This window comes from Lissotriton helveticus, chromosome 9 (assembly GCF_964261635.1).
Source record: "Lissotriton helveticus chromosome 9, aLisHel1.1, whole genome shotgun sequence".
Taxonomy (NCBI): domain Eukaryota; kingdom Metazoa; phylum Chordata; class Amphibia; order Caudata; family Salamandridae; genus Lissotriton; species Lissotriton helveticus.
Genome location: NC_136070.1, coordinates 616602904 through 616627034, shown reverse-complemented (window position 1 = coordinate 616627034; position 24131 = coordinate 616602904). Strand labels below are relative to the sequence as shown.

The following is a 24131-nucleotide window of genomic DNA, read 5'->3' as shown; positions in this document are numbered from 1 at the left end:
TTTTATGGCTCCACAAAGTCATAAGATTATCGACTCTTTCGAGAATTTAATAAAACAGGAGATTGCAAGTTTACCATTTCAACAACTGTTGAAACACGGGAATTTGTCTAAAATGGAAAGAAACATTCTAAAAAAACTGGCCGATAATCCCAACATCACCTGTCAGAATGGTGACAAGGGCGGTGCCCTGGTGGTTATGGACACCACCTTCTACGACAACCAAATGCATACTCACATCTTGGACACCAATATATACAATGTTCTACCGGAGGACCCCACTCGGGAGTTCTCGACGAGCTTAACTCATATCATCAATAGAGCATTTGACAATGGCACTATCAATGACAAAACAAGAAGATATCTGGTACCCACCAACCCCAAACCACCGGTGTTGTACATGTTACCCAAGATACACAAGCACCCCACAAGACCGCCATTTAGACCTATTGTTTCCACCAAAGGCAGCATCCATGAGAACACTGGAAAATTTCTAGACAAGTATCTACAACCCATTGTGCTCAAAACCAGGTCATATTTACGGGATACTACTGACTTTCTTTTGAAGCTGGAATCCTGCATGGAAGAGTTAAAAAACTCAAACCTCATCATGTGTACAGTGGACGTCTGTTCACTATACACCTCCATCCCCCATGATTGGGGTATAGAAGCCATAGAGCAAGTTCTAGCTGCATCTCATCTCGATCCGGATCTTAAAGTGTTCCTGATTGAACTTACTATGTTTACTCTTTACCACAGCTACTTTTGGGCCCAGGACAAATGGATACATCAACTAAATGGTACGCCATGGGAAATTGTGTAGCTCCTTGCTATGCGAATATCTTCATGAAACAATTCGAAGAGACACACATTCTGAATCAAGCTAGTTGGTTAGAGCATGGAAAACTATACCTGAGATATAATGATGATATCTTCCTGCTGTGGGGAGGCTCCACCGACACACTGGCTGATTTTCTGATGACCTGGAATAACATTAACAATCGTATTCAATTCACATGGGAATACAATGAGACATGTGTTCATTATCTGGATGTGGAGATACACAGAGAGATAGGAGATTGGTCCACCACCATCTTCCGAAAGCCCACTGATAGGAACTCCACGTTGCACTATAAGAGTTTTCACCGTCTTGGTTTGAGAAATAATTTACCCTATGCTCAACTACTCCGGGTTAAACGAATTGTTTCTAAAGAACAAGAGAGCAAAAAAGAGATCAAGCTCGTGCTTGAGAGATTAAAGGCACGGGGATATCCCCCACCAATCCTTGATTTGGCTGTGGATAGAAGTGAGAAAATAACGAGGAGAGAACTTCTCCAGTCTAAACCGAAAAAACATACAGACCGCATGGTGGTGGTCTCGAAATATTCGGTGATTTCCAACCACTTTCAACGTATCATTCGTAAACATTGGCCCATCTTGTCCATGGAACCAGACTTTCAGGGCCTTTTCAGCCAACCTCCTATGTTTGCTTTTACCAGAGGTAGAAACTTAAAAGAAATTTTGACAAAACCTAATGCAACAGACACTCATACTACGTATAAAGGTTTAAAACCCTGTTACAACTGTAGTAACTGTAATAACTGTATTCCAGGTAATACGATTAACCATCCCATGAAAGGTTATCCAATTAAACTACGAGTCAATGCCACTTGCAACAGTAGTAATGTCATTTATCTATTAAAATGCCCCTGTGGGAAATGTTACATAGGCCACACTGAGAGAAAGATCCGTGTCAGGATCCTTGAACACAAGAGTAACATTAGAACTCAGAACTTGAAATCCACAGTGGCTACACATTTTCATGAGAACCGACACAGTGTGGCTCACTTGAAATTTCAAGTGTTGGAACAAGTCAAGGTTACTATGAACAACAAGAACACGTTACTAAAAAGGGTAAAATTTCTGGATCCGATTTATGTCCACCATGGTGCCCCATGGTTTAAATGACCGTATGGAATTTCTATGTTACTTGTGACATTCTCTATGTTTATATGTTATCATTATTTTGTACTTTATGCCGATGAGTCAGATTGTTTGAATGTATATTTTTACGATGCTTTCATTAGATACTGAGGAGATTTGCACGTTCCATCATGGCCCCCATAGTAGCGTTCGCTATCCTAGTCCTTTTTCTATGTTGCTTCCCCTTTGCTGTTTTACTCTGCTGTGTACCGCGAGTTTGGTTGACTGTTTGCCACACGGAACTCCGCGGAGTTCTAGCGTAGTTACGACTCTGTAAGTACCCTCCTAGGGACCTTGACTATTGTTTATATGTTACTAAGTTAGCTGATCACCGTTTCTGGATCGGTATACCCTGTCTGTTATTTCTATGCGTCTAACGCAAACTTGCACATTGCTATCTTGATTTATGTTATTGACCTGGGGTTAATAAGGGAAGCTTAGCGGTCAATGTTTGCTCGGTGATCCCAACCGGAGCCCTTGTGTTTATCTTCATATTTTACTATTATTTTTTGTTGCACCAAGCCTGATTTTGTCTAGTGATATTTTTCTCTCACACAGTGAATTTTAGTAGTTATCCTTTCTTTGAACTTGTCAGTTTGAGAATGTCAAGCTGATTCCACATATTTCTGTTTTTTGCTTGTAGAGTAATCCCCTGAGGAAGGGCGTGTCCCGAAATGCATCGGGATTTTCTATCATTTGTAACAATGCTTCGTTGATTAAGATATCTTGAATACCAACCATCCAGTGATTTATGTTAAACCCAGAACGAATGGAGAGTTTAATAAACTGTGAATGTTGGACTAACACCATGGTGTGTTGAAAAGAACTTTTTTCTATAACACAAGACCTCCAGGTCCCCCCGCAGTAGTGCTCGAAGGTGCTCTCTCCCAAGTGGGAGAGCTATGCATTAATATTATTCAATCAGCATGATTCATGGGTTCATACCCTATCTGCTAAAAAAAATTATTTTTCTAGATCAACATCAGCTCTAGTAATTTTCGCCAAAAAACTAGGTAGGAAACCACCCCCAGAACTCCTACAAATATACAAAGCAAAATGTATTACAAAGGCACTTTCGGGGCAGGGGTGTGGGGTTTTGCAAATACTAACCCACTCCAAATAGTTGAAAACACTTTTTAAGGTACATTCTTTCTGTACCCCTGAGCACCTCTTTGTTTGTCTGCCATGGAGAGCTGGGTCCTCATTATATAGCTGACCTTATAAAAGTAGAGCCAATACTCCTGTGGCACAGAGTTTGGTGTAAAGAGCAGACCAAGTTGAATAGGGAGATCATGCAAGACACTTTGAGGCTAGAGGAGGCTTTAAGGATTCCATGGATCAAGTTTGTCCATGACGTCATGAACGATCAGGGCCATCCAGAATATTTTTCAAATCCTACTTCTATGATGGAAATCCCTAGAAAGACTTTAAAACAAGAGAGTATTCAGCTATTGGAATCTGTCCGAGCGGCAGGGGAATTTTCTAAAAATAGTGTAAGACAACACCAGCTGTTACGCACAACATTAGGGATAGAGCCCTATCTATCATATGTTCCCGGAACGTTCGACAGACTCTTTTTAACTAAGCTCAGACTTGGGAATATACATAGGATAGTGACATTCCCGAAAATGAATGATTGGTCGCATGATTTGTCACTGTGCGCCTGCGATAACACTTCTGAGCAATCCACTATGCACCTAGTCCTGTTCTGTAAATTTTATACTGAGCCAAGGAAAGTTTGGATTATTCCTTTTTTAAAAGAATAGGGGCTTAGGCAGTGCCAGCCTAGCCATGTTTTTACTCCAGCTACTGGAAAACGAGCATATAGCATGGAGATTAGCTAAGTTTTTAAAGAAGGTGCTCCAAATCAGGAAATGTATAATCACTGAGTTGTAATTAGAGCACCTTGTACAAAATGAACTGTTTTATTGTTATATTTGTGTAAATATTATGAAATGTAAATGTTTTGCACTTTTATGTCTGTCTTATAAATCAGCCGAATAAAGCTTTCCTTGACTTGACTACTATAAATCCATGACTACTAGTCCCAGAATGCAACGAAAAAAACAGGACTAGAACAGCTACTTATCAATGAAACGTGAGAACTATGCTGGTTGGTGAATTCTCCAGCGCGCAACTCTTTTGAGCATTTTTGCCAGGGCCGGTTTTTGGTTTACAGTGTCTCGTTTTGTCTGTGTACTCAATAACAAGTTTGACAATGTATCGACATTAGTTATTAATGCAGCCCTGGTATTTGAGCCAGTGACTGTAAGTATTGTGGGACATATAGTTTTGCTTTTGGCATCAGAAGTGTCCGATAACACTTTGAGCGCGATTGGTTAGAAAACTCCGACTCACTGCGAGTGTCCAAGTGTACGGCGGCAACTTATTTGAGGGGAAAATACTGGCCATGCAAGCAGCATACTGGCCGGGTGCTACATGAAACTTGAGGCAAACTCGCAAATTTCGAAGATCAATGAATGAGTTGTTCATCCAGTCCAGAATTTTTCCCCGTTCCGTGACTGTTAGTCCTTGTTATACAGTTTAAACCCAGGACTCCAACTCCCAGAATGCAATGCAAAAAACGTCGACTGGCTGAACTCGTCCCCAATGGAACTCTTTAGGTCTCTGTTCACATCTACGATGCCCTCGGTGTTGCAGCTGTGGCTTCTTAGAGGTTAGGCACACTGGCGGAAATTGAGCATATGGCCCCAGAATGCAACGGGCTGTTACCTAACAAGACAAGACCGGCTTACGGTCTTACCCATGACCTCGCGAGCAATGGCAGCTTAATGAAGGGGCTAATGTTCAATTTCTTTAAAACTGTAAACTCCGTAGATATACAATAAAAGTTAAATAGAAAAATGTTAAAAAAATAAACAGTGGACTGCATATGTTAACTGAATGGAGTAGGTAATGGAACAAAGCAATTGCATTAGACCATGTAACAATACCACAACTGGGTGGCACTGGCGATATTTAACAATTATGTAATGATGGTATGTATGGGGGTAAAGTTACTAGAATGCATTAAGGTGCGAGTCAAAAGGCTAGAGGTGAAGTAATATCGGTAGGAGCGAACAGGTTACTTGAAAGAAAGGCAAGGGCACCTGCCTAAATAGTCACATGGCCTCCTAAGGGGAGAAGGCAGCCTCCTTTCATTTACAAGCCCCGCCCAGAAAAAAAACCTTACCTCAGGCGAGCGAGAGCCATGAATGTCGAAAACTCGTAAGAATAAAATTTTTTACAAAAATAGATACCTCTCGGGGGGGTTTGGTGCAGCGGAAGTCGTGAGGTCACTCCTGTTTCTAATCAAGAATTCGGCGCAATAACTCTGCACGGTTGAAGCTGATTACAGGAAAAAATTTCCAGGTGTCACGACTTTAAAAGAATGACAGACCTGCAGAAAATGGTAACGTGAAGTTGATTTTTCTTCGGATGTTGAGTGATAGATGTTTCTCATTGCGAATTTGCTCTTTTCGAAGGATAAAACTCTCACTTAACGTCAGTTGCGCAGTTATGTTGAAGAGGCCGCGCGCACCGTGGGTAAGTGGCAAAATAACCCTAAAAGTTCCACTTGGTAAACATAGTTGTTTTTTCTTTGCATCCAGGCAGTTGTTGGTTTGCGTTTTTGCTTTTTTTGCTACACGTCGAACGCAGATGAAAACGGCACTACTGAAACAGTTCCTAAAACCTGAAAAGGGACAAGTTTGAATTGGAATTAAATACAATGCGTCTTTTATTTGAGCAGTGGGAGGTTTTAGTTCATAAGAATTCATACATTTCTTTGGGTACAGCCCATGCTTTATATCCCCAGGAACTACCTATTCAGACAACGGCTTTGTGGCTAACAAGGTAATGCATTGTGGGAGTTGTAGTCCAGATTCACTTCAATGTACCCTTATGAACGAACATACCTGAAAACAATGACTGGGTAAAAAAAGTCCTAAATCTACGATATCGGGTAATAATATATGAAGCAAGTGGTAGGTAGACCCATCGTACGTTTTAAAGTTGGGATTTCTGGGGTGGAGGAGTGGTTCTTATTTTCCTAATAATAAGATATACCCTTCAGCCTTTTCCTGTTCGAGTCCAAGACCTTTGTAGATGAATGAGGAGAGGAGAATAATCGTGTTGTGAAAATATATACAGGGCTTTAAGTGGGTCGGGTCCTGCCGGTGGTCAGCACTGGAAGTTCTAAAAAGTAGGTGCTGAAACGGATCCCCGTAGGGCTCTCCATTTTTGCCCTCACCCTCAGAGTGAAAAACAAACTTAGCTCTGCAGTAGTGCCACCCTTCACTGCCTGTGTATAACTTCAGAGACTTGTTATAGTTCTTGCACAGTCTCATCACTTCAAATCTGAAGCATTTCCAATGTTCTATACACAGTTGTTGCTTAATTATATATTAGGCAACTAACAACCATTGGCAAAGGCAATATTCCCGGCTTGTTGTAGGTGTCATGTTACTTGTATTCTATATCTGGATGCAATGACAGAAGCAGCAAAATACCATTTGGGCAGCACACTATGCTAAGCGCAGATTTTTAGCTTTATTGTTTTAAAGCCACGCCCTTTGAGAGAACCCCGCCCCAGTTTTTTTTATCACATTTAAAGCCCTGAATATATATGTATATTTTTCGTGGTAAACCACTCGTGTTTCCTTTGTGTTGTTCTTGTAAAGTTACTGTGTGCCAACCATGCTGGAATAGTTTTGAAAATTAAGTGGCTCCTACTAAATATTGTGGAATTAAGAATGCTTCTTAATCAAGCGTGTGTCGGTATTTTATGGGATTGGGCCTTATAGGGAGCTCGTGTCTGGATTATTTTGTGGCAGTGAGTACTACACAAACTATGTAGACCAACAATGTGATTCTTTATCAACCAGAACTGCTCATTGTCCGGGGCTTTGTAGCCTGCTTAATAGGTCTGATAATAGTCATGGCCGCCAAGTTTCCCAGGTCCATGAGTGACTATTTAAGCCAGTCCCATGTTTTTCTCTCTTATTATTCTAGGACTTGCAGCCTTACTTACCCAGTGTAAAGTCTGCACTACAAGTCTAAGGGGGAAATTCTCAAGAAGGTGTGATAACTATCGCGGGAAAATTAAGCCATGTTAACTAAGTATTCACAACACGACGGTACCATGCAATAGTCTCACGATAACACGTCAAATGACCGCGTTAAAACCAAAGCTAAAATGCGAAACAAGAATGCAAAACAACTTGTGATAAAGCCAATTGCGATACAAAAAGCAGCGAAAACCAGCGGCAGGCCTGCAAATCACACAGTCTGGCGGGAAAATGCACTATAAAAACAACAAAAAGGACACACCAAAAACAATCCAAAATGCGCCGCAACATGGATGCACCTGGACCACATGCAGAGGCCAACGCGAACCCCACAAGCCCCACTGACCACCAGCAAGGAACAACGGGTCGTGGAAGGCCAAGGATAAGAGGAAGACGGAGTGCAGTCCGCAGGCAAACCAGATCAGCATCACGGAGGTGACCAAACACTTCCATCAACTGACCCACTATTGGACTACCGTGAATTCAGTCGGAGTGTCGAGGAGGTCAATGGAGGAGGCCAAAAGGCGCTGGCATGATGTGTGAACCAAACCAAGGACAAACCCGCTGCCAACAGGAAGGTAGCAATGGCGCCAGGAGTTGGGAGTCCGGACACAGCTCGAGAGGATCTGACGCAACATCAACAGGGCAAGTAACGACCAGGGACTGGGGGGACGGAGGGAGATGGGCACAATGGCACACATGCACAACGATGTGTAGCACACTGCACACCCACAATGACCCAGGGTCATGTCACTGATCCCCGTGGCACACTGCAGCACACACACACAGCAATCGCAGCACATCCCACGACCATGTGGTACAAAGTGCAACACCGACACTGCAGAACAGAGGACACAACTGGGTCCGCTCATGCGCTGAAACAGGCCAATCACATCTAACATAGCAGGAAACTATGAGATGGAAATGTACATGTACACCCTCGCATCCGTCATGTAGTCCACATGTCCACTGTCCTGTATCAAATATTCAGCACCTCCCAAACAGTCACGTTGTACATTGTCATACAGTCTGCATGTAAACAAGAACAATGCACCAACATACAAGTCAACACATTGTCAACATGCATCTTCCCTTCATATTACAGAGGGACTAACAACACCTCCAGCAGAGCAGAAAACTCATCAGTGATGCTGGAGAGGACCACCACACCTTCGACACCGCCGTCCTACAAAAGCTCATGGACATCCCAGGCAACCCACCACCAGGACAGCTTAGCTACATAGAGGAGAACCCAGCCCCTGCACAGACCACTCAGCAGGAAGCACCCGCAAGCCCGGCTGGCTCACAACACTTCACCGAGTCACACATGCCATTCCAATGCCGGGTGTCCGAATGCCAAAAGGAGGTGGCAGGTGGGGTCCGAACCCATGGAAGACGAACTAGATCACATACGTGGGTGTCTAATACCCTTCAGGGATCACCTACACCCCACAAAGAAGGCCCACACTGCTACAGAGATGCATGCATATGCACATCCACGACAGGTGTGAGCAACTCCGTCAGTCTGCCAGTACCACTGTTTCGACACTGGCAGATGTCGGTTGGAGATTATATTGGTGGCATGTGCCTCCTGCGGTGATGCGACGTCCGGGCCGGTCAGGACTCGATTTGATGTGTGAGCCCTGGTGGCACACAGTTGAGGCCAGAGGCAGCTTACAGCACAGGGCCACAGACACATGGTGTTGATGACCCCAAGGCCATCATCTCGGAGGCCATCCAATATTCAATCAGACAGGGTCCCTGACTTGAGCTACACAGAGTTAGTGGCTCCAGATGCACAGTGGCTGGCACAGGCACACCGCCATGGAACGGTGACTTGCAGTCCACTGAGGTAGGGCCACACGGACTGAGCGGGTCCTCAACGATATCCAAGGGGAATGTGGCGGACGGTTGCAGGGGACAGTGGAAGGTGTCCTCCAGGACATGATGCAGAGGGCAGTAGCCGTCCGGAAGCAGCAAATGGAGGAGTGGAATGCTACAGCCTCGTTTCCACCACCAATTCGGTATCAGCTACATGAGGATGAAGACGACCCCCTAGTCCATAGACTCAGATGCCACCAAAGTTCAACCAGAGAGTGTCCATGAATGTAGGGGAACATATTTAGTGGCACTGGGGCTGAGAGGGGATGCAGTCTGTGATGATGCCGGTACAATGATATGAACTCTACCATTGGTAATTCAGACTCAGTCCCAAATGTGTGACCTACTCAACCGCAGTGTAGGCTGGAGGCAGCGGTCAGCAGTGGCCAACAGCCATGTGTAGTTGACTCACGATGCACAGAGTGAGTGACACCAGGGCAATTGTCGGTAGTGTTCGATCACCTCCGTAACTATGATCTTTTTTTTCCTCCTGACTTGCGTCTTCCTCTTACACCTCTCCTTGAGTGCAATGATATGTACTCTGCCATTGAAAAATCGATACTCCGTTCCAATTGTGTGACCTACTCGAGCGCGGCAGAGGACAGTATTCCATGTGGGCCCACAGACATGTGTGGTTGTAATGCTATGGACAGACTTGGTGGGACCACATCGAAGGGAGTATAGTGACATAAAATCTGGCATAAATAATGTTCTCTGCCATAGTGTAATCAAGACTCCGTTCCAAATGTGTGACCTACTAGTCAGCTGTGTCAGCCGGTAGAGTACGTCAACGATAGAGGAGTACTGAGGCCGTGATGGTAATAGCAGGTTGCCAGTCGCGGGCCTCTGGCTTGGAGCTTGCCCCGGCATGTGGTGGGCCCTCTTCAACATATGCCGGTGTCAGGAGGTGAACATTGAGGCCTGTCTGGGCAGGGACGGGCAAGACTGGTTCTGGGACCAGCGGCCCGGGGTGCCGCAGGCGCACATGATTGCAGGCAACACCGTTCACGGATTCAGGGTGGGGTGAGAGGCACTGCCCTGGCAGAGACATTGGGCATTCCAGAAGAGGACCATGCCCAGAGTCACATGCCTTTTATTCACACCCCTACGCTGGCTTGGCATACGTCGGGCCACCCACTCAGCTCACTCTTACGTGGGGGACGTAACCAGCTACATTTCAGCGAGCTTCCCCAATGGCTGGGGTGACATGGTTGCGTCCACTGTCCACCACACTCCAAAAACGAGCAGTGTGTGTCGACATGGATATGTGTATGGTCTGCATACTGCAGTCTGGCCATCACATCCACGCCCCACTTGGCATTGTGTACATTTTCATTCATGGGTCAGTTGCCTCCTTCACACATGCCTGGTTCCCAACTCTCCCCACATTCTCCTATTGTGTGGCTGAGGTGCCATGCCGTTGATGGCTTATGTACATGGCTGGCCCAGGTTCCCACAGTAAGTTGTGCTGTCATGTCTGGTGGGTGGGCATGTTGTTTGGTATGTTGTATGTGAGTTTGTAACTTGTGCATTCCCAGTGGTGTGCGTTGCATGATTGTGGAGTTGAAGTATGTTCATTTGGTACTTGCTATCGAGCAGTGCTTTTCCGTAGGTGCCATCCTGGTAGTGCTGGTTGATGATGGACTGTCGGAAGATGTAGGAATCATGCACACTGCCTGGGTGGTTGGCATTGACGTAGGTGGAGATTCCCGGCTGGTCCACCATTGTATGCACATTGATGGAATATGTGTGCTTCCTGTTGAGGTTATAGTATGCAGTGTTGCCAGGGAGCACAAGTAGGACATGTGTGCAGGCAATTGCCTCCTCACACGTGCGGGAAGCCAGCTGTGGCATAGATGCCTTGCTTGGTCACCAGCTGTTCCTGTGTAGTGTAGGGTAAGTATAGATAGTGGGGTACCAGACTGATGATGTTATCCACGACCGTTGTGTGGAACTTGTATTGGGCTGGCTGTGATACTCCTCTGACTCTTGCTGTTGTTGGTTGGAGGGTACCAGTGGCCCACACGTGCAGCACGGCCAGCAGCTTTGTCTGAGGTGGTATGTTAGTTGTCCGCTGTGTTGGTACTGTAGGCAATGGTGGTCAGGATGCGGAGTATGGTTGTCCCTTTGATTCTGTAGTGGGCAATTGCATTCTCTGGTGTTGGGTCTGTGAGATTGGTGCATTTACTGAGGGTCTCTGTCTTTGTCTGCGCTGCCTCAGTGATTCCCTGGGGGGTGGTCCTGGGGGTAGTGGCAGTGGGTTCTGTGACCCTCTTGGGTGTCTGGCATGCATGATCAGTGGCTCCATGGCATCTGTTACCCTTCAGGTGTGGCTCTGGCCTGGGCTCCCTTTTGTGGTGCAGGCTGTCGTCCGACTTTACACCAGGTCAGAGCATGTGTTAATTTCACGCAGCTAACACGCCTTATGGCCTGTTTTGTGGTATTCTCGCCGATTTGGCTTGTCATCAAGAATGTTGCGGAGTGGTGTTGTCGCGGCTTTTTGCACAGGAATGCCTACTCTGCATCTCATTAGTGATAGTTGCAGGGGTAATCTGTGGCGATGTTTTTTGCAGCTGCTATGGCAGGTAAACTGGTGATATGAGCTGTTGGCACCAGCTTGTGAATGGGTCGATGAATGTATTGCCACTTTGGCTGCGATAAAGTGCCGTAAACTCGGCGATAACTCCTTGAGAATATGCCTCAAAGAATTCTAAGAAAAAAGTGACTTGTTGAACTAGTCACGCATGGACCAGGAAAACTTTGCAGACATAAGTCGTAGTATACAATTAGACTAGCTGCATAGCTTCATGTGGTCAGGACAATATTATTCTAGTTCTCTTTTTTTGCTGGAGGTGGGCGAGCCACTGAAAGCTTGAAGCCTGGCTCACCACTGAAAGCTTGAAGCCTGGCTCGTGCTCGAGGTACTGCTAGAACCTTGAGCAAATAACGAGCCGAGCTTTCAATTGGCTTCTGCCTGTCTGCCTCCCTCTACCCAGAATGTGACGTTAAGGCCAAAGCTGTAGACTTTGGAACTGGGAAACCATGGGACCGGTTTCGGCATCGCTCAACATCCTGTGATTCTGGGCAAATGACCTTGTGTGTTGTAACTGGTGCTCAGGTAAAGTGCTTCAGTAACTTCAGGTTGAGTTTGCGCTTTATAAAAACTGCAGACCAATGCAAAAGAGGTGAATGCAAACCGTTAACATAAGGAAGGACAAATCGATACCTACCAGTTTAGTGACTGATTAGTACAAAATGAAACCAGAAAAGCTGGCTAAATTGTGGCTTCCTTGCTTAAATTGTGTGATCTGAAGCAAATATTTTATTTCACCAAAACTCCTCCTTTTCAAGGTAGAAGCCTTGCTAACTGCTCCTTGTGGGCATTCTGCACGCTTCTCTGAAAATGCATTCTGCCCATTGCTTACCATTTTCTTTGTAACTCACATTTGCTTGCTTGCTAGCTATGTGCTGGCTTTATTTGTCTTAGGCTGTCCAGCTTGAGTTTGTCCATCCGGCGGAGCAATGCTTGATTACTGTATCCTTCCAAGTGCTCGTTTTCTGTAAACCGGCCTTTAAAGTACAAGGGGAAGGAGCCAAGACTGCCACCTGAGCGGACACATCCTCCCATTGCTCCGATCACACGGTTAGACTGTCACCCCTCTGTCTCATTATCTCACACCATCACAACGTGGTGGAGCAGGGAGCTGTCTGGAGTCAAACCAACGCCTATTGTTGGACCCAGCAGCGATGTGGTTCGCGGCTGAGCCACTGCGACGGAGTGTGCAAGACAGCACACAAGGAGCGGTTGTGGCAAACCCATCTTTGGCCTGAACGGGAACTAACTAATCAGCCCTGAGGAAAGCTGGGGAGCTAGAGGCCTTCAGCCACAGCGAGATCTGAGCAGGGGGCCAAGGTGCACAGGGGACATAAGGTACAGGCAGTTGTTGGCGCTTTGTGAAAGGGAGGAGGCCGGGCCGCACCGGGAGAGGTGGACCACAGTAGTGAAGGAGTGTGCCACATGGGCCTCCTGAGGACTGTGGCAGGTGGCTCCACAGCAACGAGCCGTCTTGCGGACTGCATACTGAAGGAGCCTGGCTGAGGGTGGACGTGGGTCACCAGGGTGGCGAGGAGTGGACCGCTGCTTTGCTGGTGCTGCCCGCACAGTGGCCGTCCGCTGTATAAAAGACATATTGAAGTAATCTATGGCATCATTCCAAACGCAGAGTCGGGGATAAGCAACTGCAACATAAACCTAACCTGGGGCCTCATTGTTCCTGGAGACTACTCTGAATGCCAAAGAAGTCAAAGAGTGGTTTAGAGGTGCACACAATTGAGGAGGGATTCTCAAAGATGGCACAAAGTGCAGCACCAAATGACACTTCGCAGCCCAGAGACACAGAGCCGCTCTCCACACTGGAACTGAAACAGCTGATCTTTTTATAACAGAGGGTTTTAATAGGATATCTTAATATTCTGTATAATGATGTATGTCTTTGTTTTGTGCTTTTTATAAATCTTATCGAATAAAGTGATTTGACTGACTGACTGGATAAGATGCAAGACGGAATTGAAGAATTGAGCACCAGGGTGGATGCTACCACTGACACTCTGGGAATTCACTCCCGCCAACTGGTGGACCAGGAGAGATGATTGCAATGGCGGGAGGACAAATTGGCAGACTTGAAAGGACAGCTCTGGACATAACAATGTTCGCAAATTGGGTCTTCCAGAAGGGATAGAAACATCCATGATGTAACCATTCCTACAACCTGTTGCACTCCATCTTGACTTGATGCAACTGGAGGGACCAGAAAGAATACAAATCAATAGTGTCCACAGGACGCCATGCAGGAGGCCTCCTTCGGGATCACTGCCTTGGATAATAATGGCAAGAATGCAACATTTATAAGATCTAAATGAGAATATTAACGTCAGCCCACCAGCCACGATCAGCCGAGTACAATAGAAACAAGATTTCCTTTTACCCAGACTATAGTATTGATGCAGCGCTACTCCGGAAAGAATTTCTAAAACCATGACATCTTTCCCTGAAGTACAAAATCAATACATATACTTGACAATGGGGCCCATGACACCGCGAGTCACTCACAAAACACTTACACCCTACTTCATGGATCGGTGAGATGCAAAGGAGAGCTGCTGTATCATAGTTGAGTGTCTAAACTATAACTGAATATTTATTCTATTTACACCTGCAGTTTAAACGAGTTTTACCATGGTTTTCATTAGCAAAACATTTATTTAGACACGCCACCACTGTGGTCGATGAATCTGCTAGTAAAAGATTAGGCGTAGGAAAACTCAAGACCAGCTTAATTCTCCATTTATCTAATTTTTATTAAAAGCAAATTTACCATGTCTAAAAATTTATTCACTTTTATTTATTTCTTTATTAAAAAACAACATTGAAAGGAAAATAAGAATTTTATTTCAAAACAATTAATTTCATTTATTTTTAGAAAATTCAGAAATAGACATTTTAATTAGATTTCAGAAATGCAAGTATTAGCAAAAGACAGTTCCCAAAATTCATCCTTTCTCCTAACTTCCCTGACTAATAACCTCACCTAAAGTTCAGACCTCATTCAAAAGAAATAGAAAAATTATTCAAAGTCTTACATCTCAGGAAAATCAGCATACAACAGCATCTCGGGAGGAAATCGAAAAGAGTTTTTCCTCACTAAAACCAGCACTTTTTATACCTTTTTCACTAGTTCTATCTATCTAAAAAGTAACTTTCAGCCTAAATTCAAGTTCTGATTGGACAATTTGGGGTGGATGAGCATCACCTCATCATTATAATATTCAATTCTCTTCCGTCAGCTAGATTTTTAAAAGGGTCTTTGTTTTGGGCAATGTCCGGCCTAGTCCTGTCTCAACTAGCAACTTCACGAGATGAGTTGAGTTGTAAACGCGCTGAGAGAGCTTGGAGGAAGCAGTACTCTACCTCGGCAAAAGCCTCGTTCAGGCTCGCACTGCAGGGCTATAAGGCGCAGATTAAGCTGGCTAAGGCGGCTTTTCTGGAATCCTCCTTGAACCAGGCGCCTAATAAATCTCAAGCCCTGTTTAAAATTGTCAGGGACTTGTCCCACCCTGTGTGTGTGGCTAACTCTGTCCTCGCGTCGTAGGCTCTGTGCGACTCCCTGGCGGGTGCTTTTGAGGAGAAGACTGCAAAGATCTTAGAGGGCTTAAAAAACCCTTTGCCCGCTGCTCTCGGCTTGGGAGCTCCGGTTAGCCCGTTCAGTCGACCCCGGCCAGTCGCTTCTAGCCTTGGCTTGGGAGCTCCGAACGAGTTACCCAGTCGACCCCAGCCGATCGACTCTGCTCTCATATCGGGAGCTCTCGGCTTGGGAGCTCCGGTTGGCCTGCCCAGTCGACCCCAGACGGGTGCCTCTGGCCCTAGTCTGGGAGCTCCGGGCAGTTCACCCAGTCGACCCCAGCCGAGCGTCCCTGCTCTCTGCTTGGGAGCTCCGGACACCTCCTCCAGTCGACCCCAACTAAGACTTTTTCCCTGTCCCTCCTTTGAGGAATTCTGCAGCCTGGCACATATGGTGACCTCGGGCTCTCCGCTCGACCCACTGCCTCCCAAATTCTGGAAGGTTTTCCACGCGGAACTTTTTCAGCCTTTGTATTCCATCTGTCTCCAGTCTTTGGAGTTGGCATCTGTGCCCGAGTGCTGGAAGCTAGCAGTAGTGTCACCTCTGCTCAAGAAACCAACATTGGACCCTGCCTGTCTTTCCAACTATAGGCCAATCTCCTTGCTCCCTTTTCCTATCAAGATCATGGAAAAATGGGTGACTCGTTCACTTTTAGGTTTCCTGGAAAATATCGGATGGTTCGATGAGGCACAATTTGGCTTCCGCCCCGGGCACGGGACGGAGTCCGCGCTGGTAACCGTATTGGACAATCTTCGTTCGCGTGTCGACAGTGGTCAGGCAGCCTTTTTAGTGCTGCTCGACATGTCGGCCGCGTTCGATACGGTTTGCCATCGGACCCTTGTCAGGAGACTAGAGGAGTGTGGGGTCACAGAGGGCACAAGAGACTGGCTGATATCCTATCTTGGTGGCGGCAACAGTTGGTCTCACTCCCCCCATTTCGCTCTGAGCCAAGGAGAGTAGGGCAGGGGGTCCCACAGGGCTCAGCCATCAGCCCTATACTTTTTAATCTGTACCTCCGCCCCCTGGTCCAGCTTATAAAATCTTTTGGTGTCTCGGCTATTAACTACGCCGACGACACCCAGCTGGTCTTTTCTCAGCAAGGAAACCATGCGGTCTCGCTGGAGACTTCATCGCTGTATGGCAGCCACAGCGGACTGGCTACGGGCTAACTCCTTACAATTTAACAGCTCTAAGACGGAGGTGCTCTATTGTTCCATAGATCGGATACCGCGGGTACTTCCAGAGAATTTCTGGCCTGACACCTTTCTCGAGCCAGTGTCGGCGGCGGAATCAGCTCGTAACTTGGGGGTGATCTTCGGCCCAAACTTACAGCTTGACATGCACGTCAACAAAACCACCTCTACGTGCATGATGCTGTTACGCATGTTGCGTAAAGTTCTGCCCCTTCTCCCAGCTCAAGCCAGGCCGGAAGTAGTTTGTGGTACCATACTAAGTCGTTTAGACTACTGTAATGGGCTACTTCTGGAGGCCCCAAAAAATCTGTTGGGGAAGTTACAACGGGTGCAGAATATGGCCGCCAAGTTGGCTCTTTCCCGCCCCAGGTCTAGCTCTTCTACTCTAGCTTTAAGAGATCTACACTGGCTCCCGGTACACCTGCGAGTGCTGTATAAAGCTGCGTGTCTGGTGTTTAAGGCAGTACATCAACAGGGTCCAATCCCTCTGCAAAATATGTTTGCCTGGTACTCTGCCTCGCGGCCCCTCCGCTCTTCCTCGGCGCAACTGCTTGTAGTTCCGAGGTTTCAGAGAGTTAGGATGGGTGGCCGCTCATTCAGTGTTGCAGCGGCCAAACTTTGGAACTCCCTGCCACTATCCTTGAGAAGCCACAGGGACTACCTTCTGTTGAGGAAAGCGTTAAAAACGCATTTGTTTCCTAAAATTGCTTGAGCAGTGAAAAGTGCAACCGTTTAAAGATCAAAGCGCCAGGATGCCCTTTGGGTGACAGGACTGCGCTCTATAAGTATACTAAATAAATAAATAAAATAAATCTTCTCCCGTTCAGAACCATTGTGCTCCTCTTTTTTGGAGCCATCTAGACTTCCAGGCCACATCGTCCTTGAACTGTATTCACTCCAGGCACAAGCAGCTTGCATTCAAACTCGACTTGGGCTTGCGCCTGCTCAGTTCATCTTCTATTCGCAGTTTAATAAGTCCGCCATATTTTCACTAGGCCTCACAGGCCAGAATGGGAACCATCATAGAAACAAACACAAACAAACGTTAATTTTGGAAATGTAACCCTTCTGTTTACCTCCCCTCTTACTAAGGTTTTCCCTATTAGTAGTTACCTAGCGAAATAAGCAACATTTAGGCATAATATGCTCACCTATCTTCAGGTTTTGCCACAAAATACAATAATAAAAAGCACATTCATGCCGCATTTCATTATTTCAAAGCTGCTTAGTTTAGGACACGACAAAATCACATAATTAGTTAATTATGATTGCAACATAAGCACATTTAGTTCCCACATGTACTTGTGTAGGTGCATTTCTTATCCTAAGTTGATTAATTACACACACCACTTAATTAGTTTATTATGGTTATGGAAGTGTGATTTTGCAAGGAGTACACAAGTTTGTTTCTCCACCTTGCTCCATCAACTCCCCCCCCCCCCCCCCCCCTTGGTGATTTTATCACCAAATATCTCCCAAAATGTAGAAAATTTTATCAAAACATGTTTCAGGTTCTTCAGATTAGTATGGATTTATACTCTAGTATCTTTTTCGCTAGTCTCTTTAAAAACCTATTCTCGGAACTCCTCCATTTCTATATCACCTTTTTCTCTTTCTCATTTTTCTTGGATTATCTTCTTTAATGACTTTTTAACATTCCTTCTTTTTCTGTACATGCAACATAATCTTATCATTAAAATTACTAATACTATTACTGTTACTGGAATTAGTATTTTGCCTATAATTGAACTACCTGTTTCTTGAAACCAATGTTAACTGCTGTAAAACTTTTACCAAGTCGTTCAAGAATACCATCAACCTCCAGTGGTTCAATTTCTATATGCAATTCTGTAATATTTGTAATGTACTTTTTAACGTTTTGACTTTTGTCTGGAATGTAGGTGCAGCAGTGCTGTACCTTCAAAATTCCACAAACTCCTCCTTCTTTTTCTAATATTATATCAAGAGCAAGACGATTTTGCATTACCATAGTCCTCATAGCAATCATTTCTGTGTTTACCATTAAGAATCCACCTGCTGTGTCTGTTGACAAACGATCTACTATCGTTGACAATTTTCCAATTCGATTTGCATTGAAAGATATTCCCACTGCTGGTGCTCCAAAAACATCACCTATTATTTCTTATTTGTATGACACTCTCTCTTTTTCTACGACTCAAAGGTTTACCTATCTCATGAATGTCATTAGTACCTCTATCTACATGAAAGATTTTAGGGAAGACCAAACCCACGTAACAAGTCCCCACCAGTGGTCAGGTAATCTATCATAATAAGCCTTGTTTCCACAAATGAAATAAATACCAGGAAAAACTGGATCTTTTCCCGCTTTAAATCCCCAACCCCCTTGGATTCTAGAAGTGTCTTTACATTGACTTGCTCCCACAAAATAATTGTCATACACAGTGTTGTCTCTCCTAATACAAAATTTCCCTAACAATGGAGTATCTATGTTTATAGCTACATTCACATTTTTCATCAAGATTCTCATCATCAAATGTCCAATATTTGGATTTCTCATGCTTTACTTTTTCTTTATGTTTATAGGCGATTCTTCTTTCCTCAACCATATCTAAAAATGTTTTTCTTCCACTCTCATTTTACATGTCAAATTATTTTTAAAAGCGTACTCATGGCTCAATTCATCTATTTCTAAAAAGAATTTTCCCATAACTGTGGCAGGCTTTTTCTTATTCAGTGCATTATCAATTTTTAATTTTGCAAAAACTTCATCCGAATTAGAATAATGATATTCTAATTTACCTGTCTGATAAAACAGGCTTGCAATCACACTACACGTAACTCCATATGTAAGTGGAAGGTGGTGATATGCCACCCCCTCGGAAACACATGCAGGCAACTTTACACACACATAAGTCACTAGCATCAATTGTCCTGACATATTCAGACAATAATCTTGAAACTTATTTTTAGTGAAATCACTAATAGAACTATCCTGATATATTTCCGGCGTATATTCATGCTGCTTGTTAGACTTTGATTCCACATTTTGTTCACTTGAACTCACATTATGTTTTAACTTCACTAAGTTATCCTGAAAAGGAATGACAATAGCCACAATTATCCATAGCAATATTAGTAATCCAGTACCTATTAGACATGATCTACACCATTTTCTAAATATAGAACATTTCGTTTTATGCTCATTGTTAACCATATATATATTTTTTTCACACAGCAAGTTTTTCTAACAGATTTTCTTCGACCTTGTGTCACCTACAAGCTTCTATTTTTCTAACAAGTTTTCTTCGACCTTGTCTCATCTATTTTAGTTCTCACTTACAGTGTCCTCTCTCTTATCAGGTTTTTAGGTTTTACCTTTACCTTGTCTTTTTAATCAATTACCACTTTTCTCTGTGATTCAGTTCTTTACTCACTTTTCTCATTTGTCTTTGGGCAGCTCCGATTCTCTTGACTGCTGTTTACTACTTCAATTGGAGGCAGTATTATATAGGTCCATTCAGGTGATTTGTACTTCTGATTTGGTCTTCTTACTCTTTTTGGCCTTTGGACAACTTCTATTCTTTTTCCCTATGATTCTCTTTGACTGGTTATTTCATTGACCTGTTCCTCTGGCTTTCTTTCTTTATTAGCCAGTTTAAATCTCAGTCCATCATTTCCTTTAGGCCAATTATCTCCTTTACAAAATCTTTTTGTCTTGGGCTCCGTGGTGTTATCTTCCACTCTCCAAGCCCTTTTTCTTGGACTCTAAATCAATGAAGTTTCATCTGCACTGTCGTCAGTCTCACTCTGTGTCCTCGATAGTTTCATTCACAATGAACTTTACAACGTCTTTTTCTTTTTCAGAGTCAGTTTTCTCTTTTAACAGTTCTTTCACTCTGTTAGGAACATCTCCATAGCTGGTACTTGGAATCTCATCCTTATTGTGAGTTTTTCCTTCTTTTTCCAGTATCAGGATTTTCATCCCTGCTTCCAGAGCTTTCAGACTGTTCTTCAGAATGTTCTTGATCACCAGTTTTATCTTTGCTTTGCTCAGTGTCCTTACTGGTGTTATTCTCTACCAATTCTCGATCTTCAGATTGATCTTCAGAATTCGGTACTTCAATAATTTCTCCTTCTCCTTCAGACGCAGAGCTAGCATTTGATACTTCCAGATATCGACGTTCCTGTCGATCTTAAGTATCTGGACCTCTCTCTGGTTCACCTTCAGAGTCATAGTCCGAATCAGTTGTGCTTTCACCTTCTTCGTTTTGGATTTTCAGGTTCAGGCACACGGATAGTATGACTTGCGTGTACCCGTCTCTTTACTCCGGCACACTTAACTGCAGTGGTGCTAACCAATATGACCTGTCTCGGTCTCTGCCAACGAGGCGCCAAACAGTTTCTTCTGCGGTATACTTTTATGCGCACCCAGTCTCCAGGAACTAGATCATGAGCTGGACTTTTCTCTCTCGTGTTTGATTCAGTTCCCACCTGATAGAACACAGAAGTCACCACATCAGACAGGTTTTTGCAGTAATCCAGTATGATGTCATCATTTATTGTTAACAACTGTCTCATCACCCTGCCCATTAAAATCTCATGTGGACTCAATCCAGTTTTTCTGTCCGGAATGCTTCTTAATGTCATCAAAACAAGTGGCAAGGCATCTGGCCACTTCAGTCCTGTTGCCAGGCACATTTTAGCAATCCTGTTTTTAATCGTTCCATTTACCAGTTCAACTACTCCTGAAGCCTCTGGTTTATAAGCACAGTGCAGTTTCTGGTGAATGTCCAGTGCTTCACATACCATTTGCATGAGTTCATTTTGGAAATGTGGGCCACGATCAGTTTCAATGGTCACTGGGAAACCGAACCTAGGGATGATCTCACGTAGAAGGAAACAGCTAACCCATCATTCCTCCTTGTTGGGAAATCCTCTACCCATCGGGAGAACAAACAGATGATCACCAAAACATATCTGAGTCTGTTACAAGGCGGAAGCTCAATGAAATCCAATTGCATTTGTGTAAATGGACCTCCCTCCCGTCCTATGGTTCCCAAACTTACAATTGTTCTTCTGTGTGGATTAAACTGTTGACATACAAGACATCTCCGACATAAGCTTTCAGCAATCATTCTGAACTTTGGATTGTACCACGTCTGTCTGAATAGACGAATCATGTCATCTCTCCCAATATGAGCTTGATCATGGTACATTCGGGCCATATTTGAGATCATGCTATCGGGCATTACTGGTCTCTCATCTTTGTAAACCCAGATTTCATCTTCCTCTCTTTGTCTGCATCCTGCTTTTAACCAGACATTTTTCTCTTCCTCATCAGCTTCTTCCTGCATTTGCCTCACTTCCTGCCAAGTTTCAACTACAGTTGTTAGCATTAAAAGGCTTGAAACATGCCATTTTTCCCTCTCCCGATTGATGGATGCAAGATTTGTAGCACAGTATTTGGCAATTGAGTCTACATACCTGTTACCTCTGGTGATGTAGTCATTCCCCTTTTTGTGTGCTGCACACTTCACCACAGCTATTTTGTCAGGCAGTTGAATTGCATCAATCAACATTCTCACAAATTCTGCATTACGTATGGGGGATCCTGCAGAAGTCAAATAACCTCTTTGGGACCACAGCTGTCCGTAGTCATGGACAACCCCAAATCCACACTGACTATCAGTCACTATGGTAATCTTGATCTCCTTTCCCAGTTCACATGCTGGAATCAAAGCAATCAATTCTGCTATTTGAGCACAACGAATTCCTTTCAGACAAGACTCTTCCAGTACATCTGCCACTGTACAAACAGCATATGCTGCACTCAAAACACCCTCATCTGTTCTCAGACACGAACCATCAACAAACCTCACATAGTCTGATTCTGGCAATGGCTCATCTCTGATGTCTTGTCTTGGTTTGGTACAGTATTCAAGAACATCTAGGCATTTGTGATCAACCTCATTTCTCACTTCGGTTTCCATAGTATCGGGCAATAATGTAGAAAGGAGATTGTCACATGTTCTTCTCCCAGAATTGTTTTTTCATATTTTGTTATCCTATTGTTGGTCAGATACTGTGGTTTTGTTCTAGTGAGGAGACTCTCCACAGAGTAAGGTACACACACCCTCACAGGAAATCCCATCACTATTCCTTCACTTTGTTCTAGACTGATGCTCGTAGCTGCTACTGCTTTCAGACAACCTGGCAATGCTTTTGCAACAGGGTCCAAAACAGCTGAGAAATACTCAATTGGTTTTCTCAGTTTTCCATGTCTCTGAATCAGTACTGACATTGCACATCCTTCTCGTTCACTGCAGTATAATTCGAACTCTTTCATAGTCCGGCATCCCTAAAGCTGGTGCTTCACATAAGCACGTTTTTAACTGTTCAAATGCTTCCATCTCAGTTTTGGTCAGAACTATAGGGTCTCTGATATCTGCTCTGGTTAATCTCTGCAATGACTTTGCAATCAGTGAGAATCCACTGTCTACAGTAAACTACCATTCCCAGGAACATTGTCACTTGTCTTTGAGTTTTTGGTGGCTGCATTCCTTATATCATTTTAATTCTTTCTGCAGTGACTTGTCTTATTCCTTTGGCAATCCTATGACCTAAGTATTGCACTTCTTTCTGACAAAATTGTAATTTTGATGGAGACACTTTATGTCCCTCTTCTGCCAAATGATTTAGCAATGCAACGGTACCTGTTACACATGCATCTTTTGTCTTTGATGCTACTAGGAGATAATCGATATATTGAACCAATACAGACTCTCTAGGCATGCTCCAACTTTCTAATGATTTCTTTAGCAACTGATTAAAGATAGATGGACTTTCAGTATACCCTTGAGGAATTCGGCACCATGCCAAAATACAATCTCCGAATCTGTACGCAAATATTGGCTGGCTTTGTGGGTGCAATGGAACTGTAAAGAACGCATCGATTACAGTGTACCATTCTGCATCATGGGGAATTTGATATAAAATCACTGCTGGATTTGGTACAATCGGACAACATGGGACAACTATTTTATTAACCATTCTCAAATCCTGTACAATTCTAACGGTTCCATTCCGCTTTTTCAATCCCATTATCGATGAATTACAAGGACTACTCTCTATTTCTCTCAGTATGCCTTGTTCAATCATTTTATCTATCACTGGGGTTATTCCTTCAATTATTTTCTGCAGTCATTTTGTACTGGGGAATATTCAGGTAATTTGCACCTTCTTTTATAGAGCCTTTTACAGGATCTACATCTTTCATCAACCCAATATCTTCTCCTGTGAAATCCCATGCTTTCTTTTTCACTACCTCCTTTTAATTCATCAGGTATCTTTTCTCGATCAAACACAGGGAACAATTTGTTTTGCTCTGCCTCAAGCATAAGCCATTGTCACAGGCTATCTTCATCTGGGGTTTGCAATTCTATTCCCTCTGGTGAACAGTATATGGCACAGTTCATTTTACACAAAATGCCTCGTCCTAACAAATTTACGGGGCTACTATCACACACCACAAATCGGTGCATGTCTTTAACATTTCCAATTTCTACTTCAACTGGTTGTGTCAAAGAAGTCTTCATCTATCTATTAGCTACACCTACATCTTGGATACTCTCTCCCAAGAGAGAAAGATTTTGGACTTCCACTGATCTAACAGTAGAACGGGTAGCACCAGTGTCCACTAGGAAAGTTATTTTTACATCATTCACTTTTCCGTTCACAAATGGACCAGACTGATCTACCTCAAGAGTGGCTCCAAGCACACACTCTTCTTCCTCTCTCAGGCACCGTCAGAAACTTTCATCCGACTCACTCCCACCTTCCTCTTGTAA

General features: G+C 44.1%; 1 protein-coding gene across 3 annotated transcripts in view; it reads left to right on the top strand.

Moving 5' to 3' along the window:
- Positions 1-4868: 4868 nt before the first annotated feature.
- CCNP (cyclin P) overlaps positions 4869-24131 on the top strand; it is a 224473-nt gene continuing 205210 nt past the window's right edge. The window contains exon 1 of one of the 3 annotated variants that reach the window (XM_078662132.1): positions 4869-5392. In XM_078662132.1, the coding sequence (XP_078518258.1) occupies positions 5372-5392 (21 nt within the window). In that variant the 5' untranslated portion in view covers positions 4869-5371. The other 2 variants (XM_078662133.1, XM_078662131.1) reach the window with 2 other exon arrangements.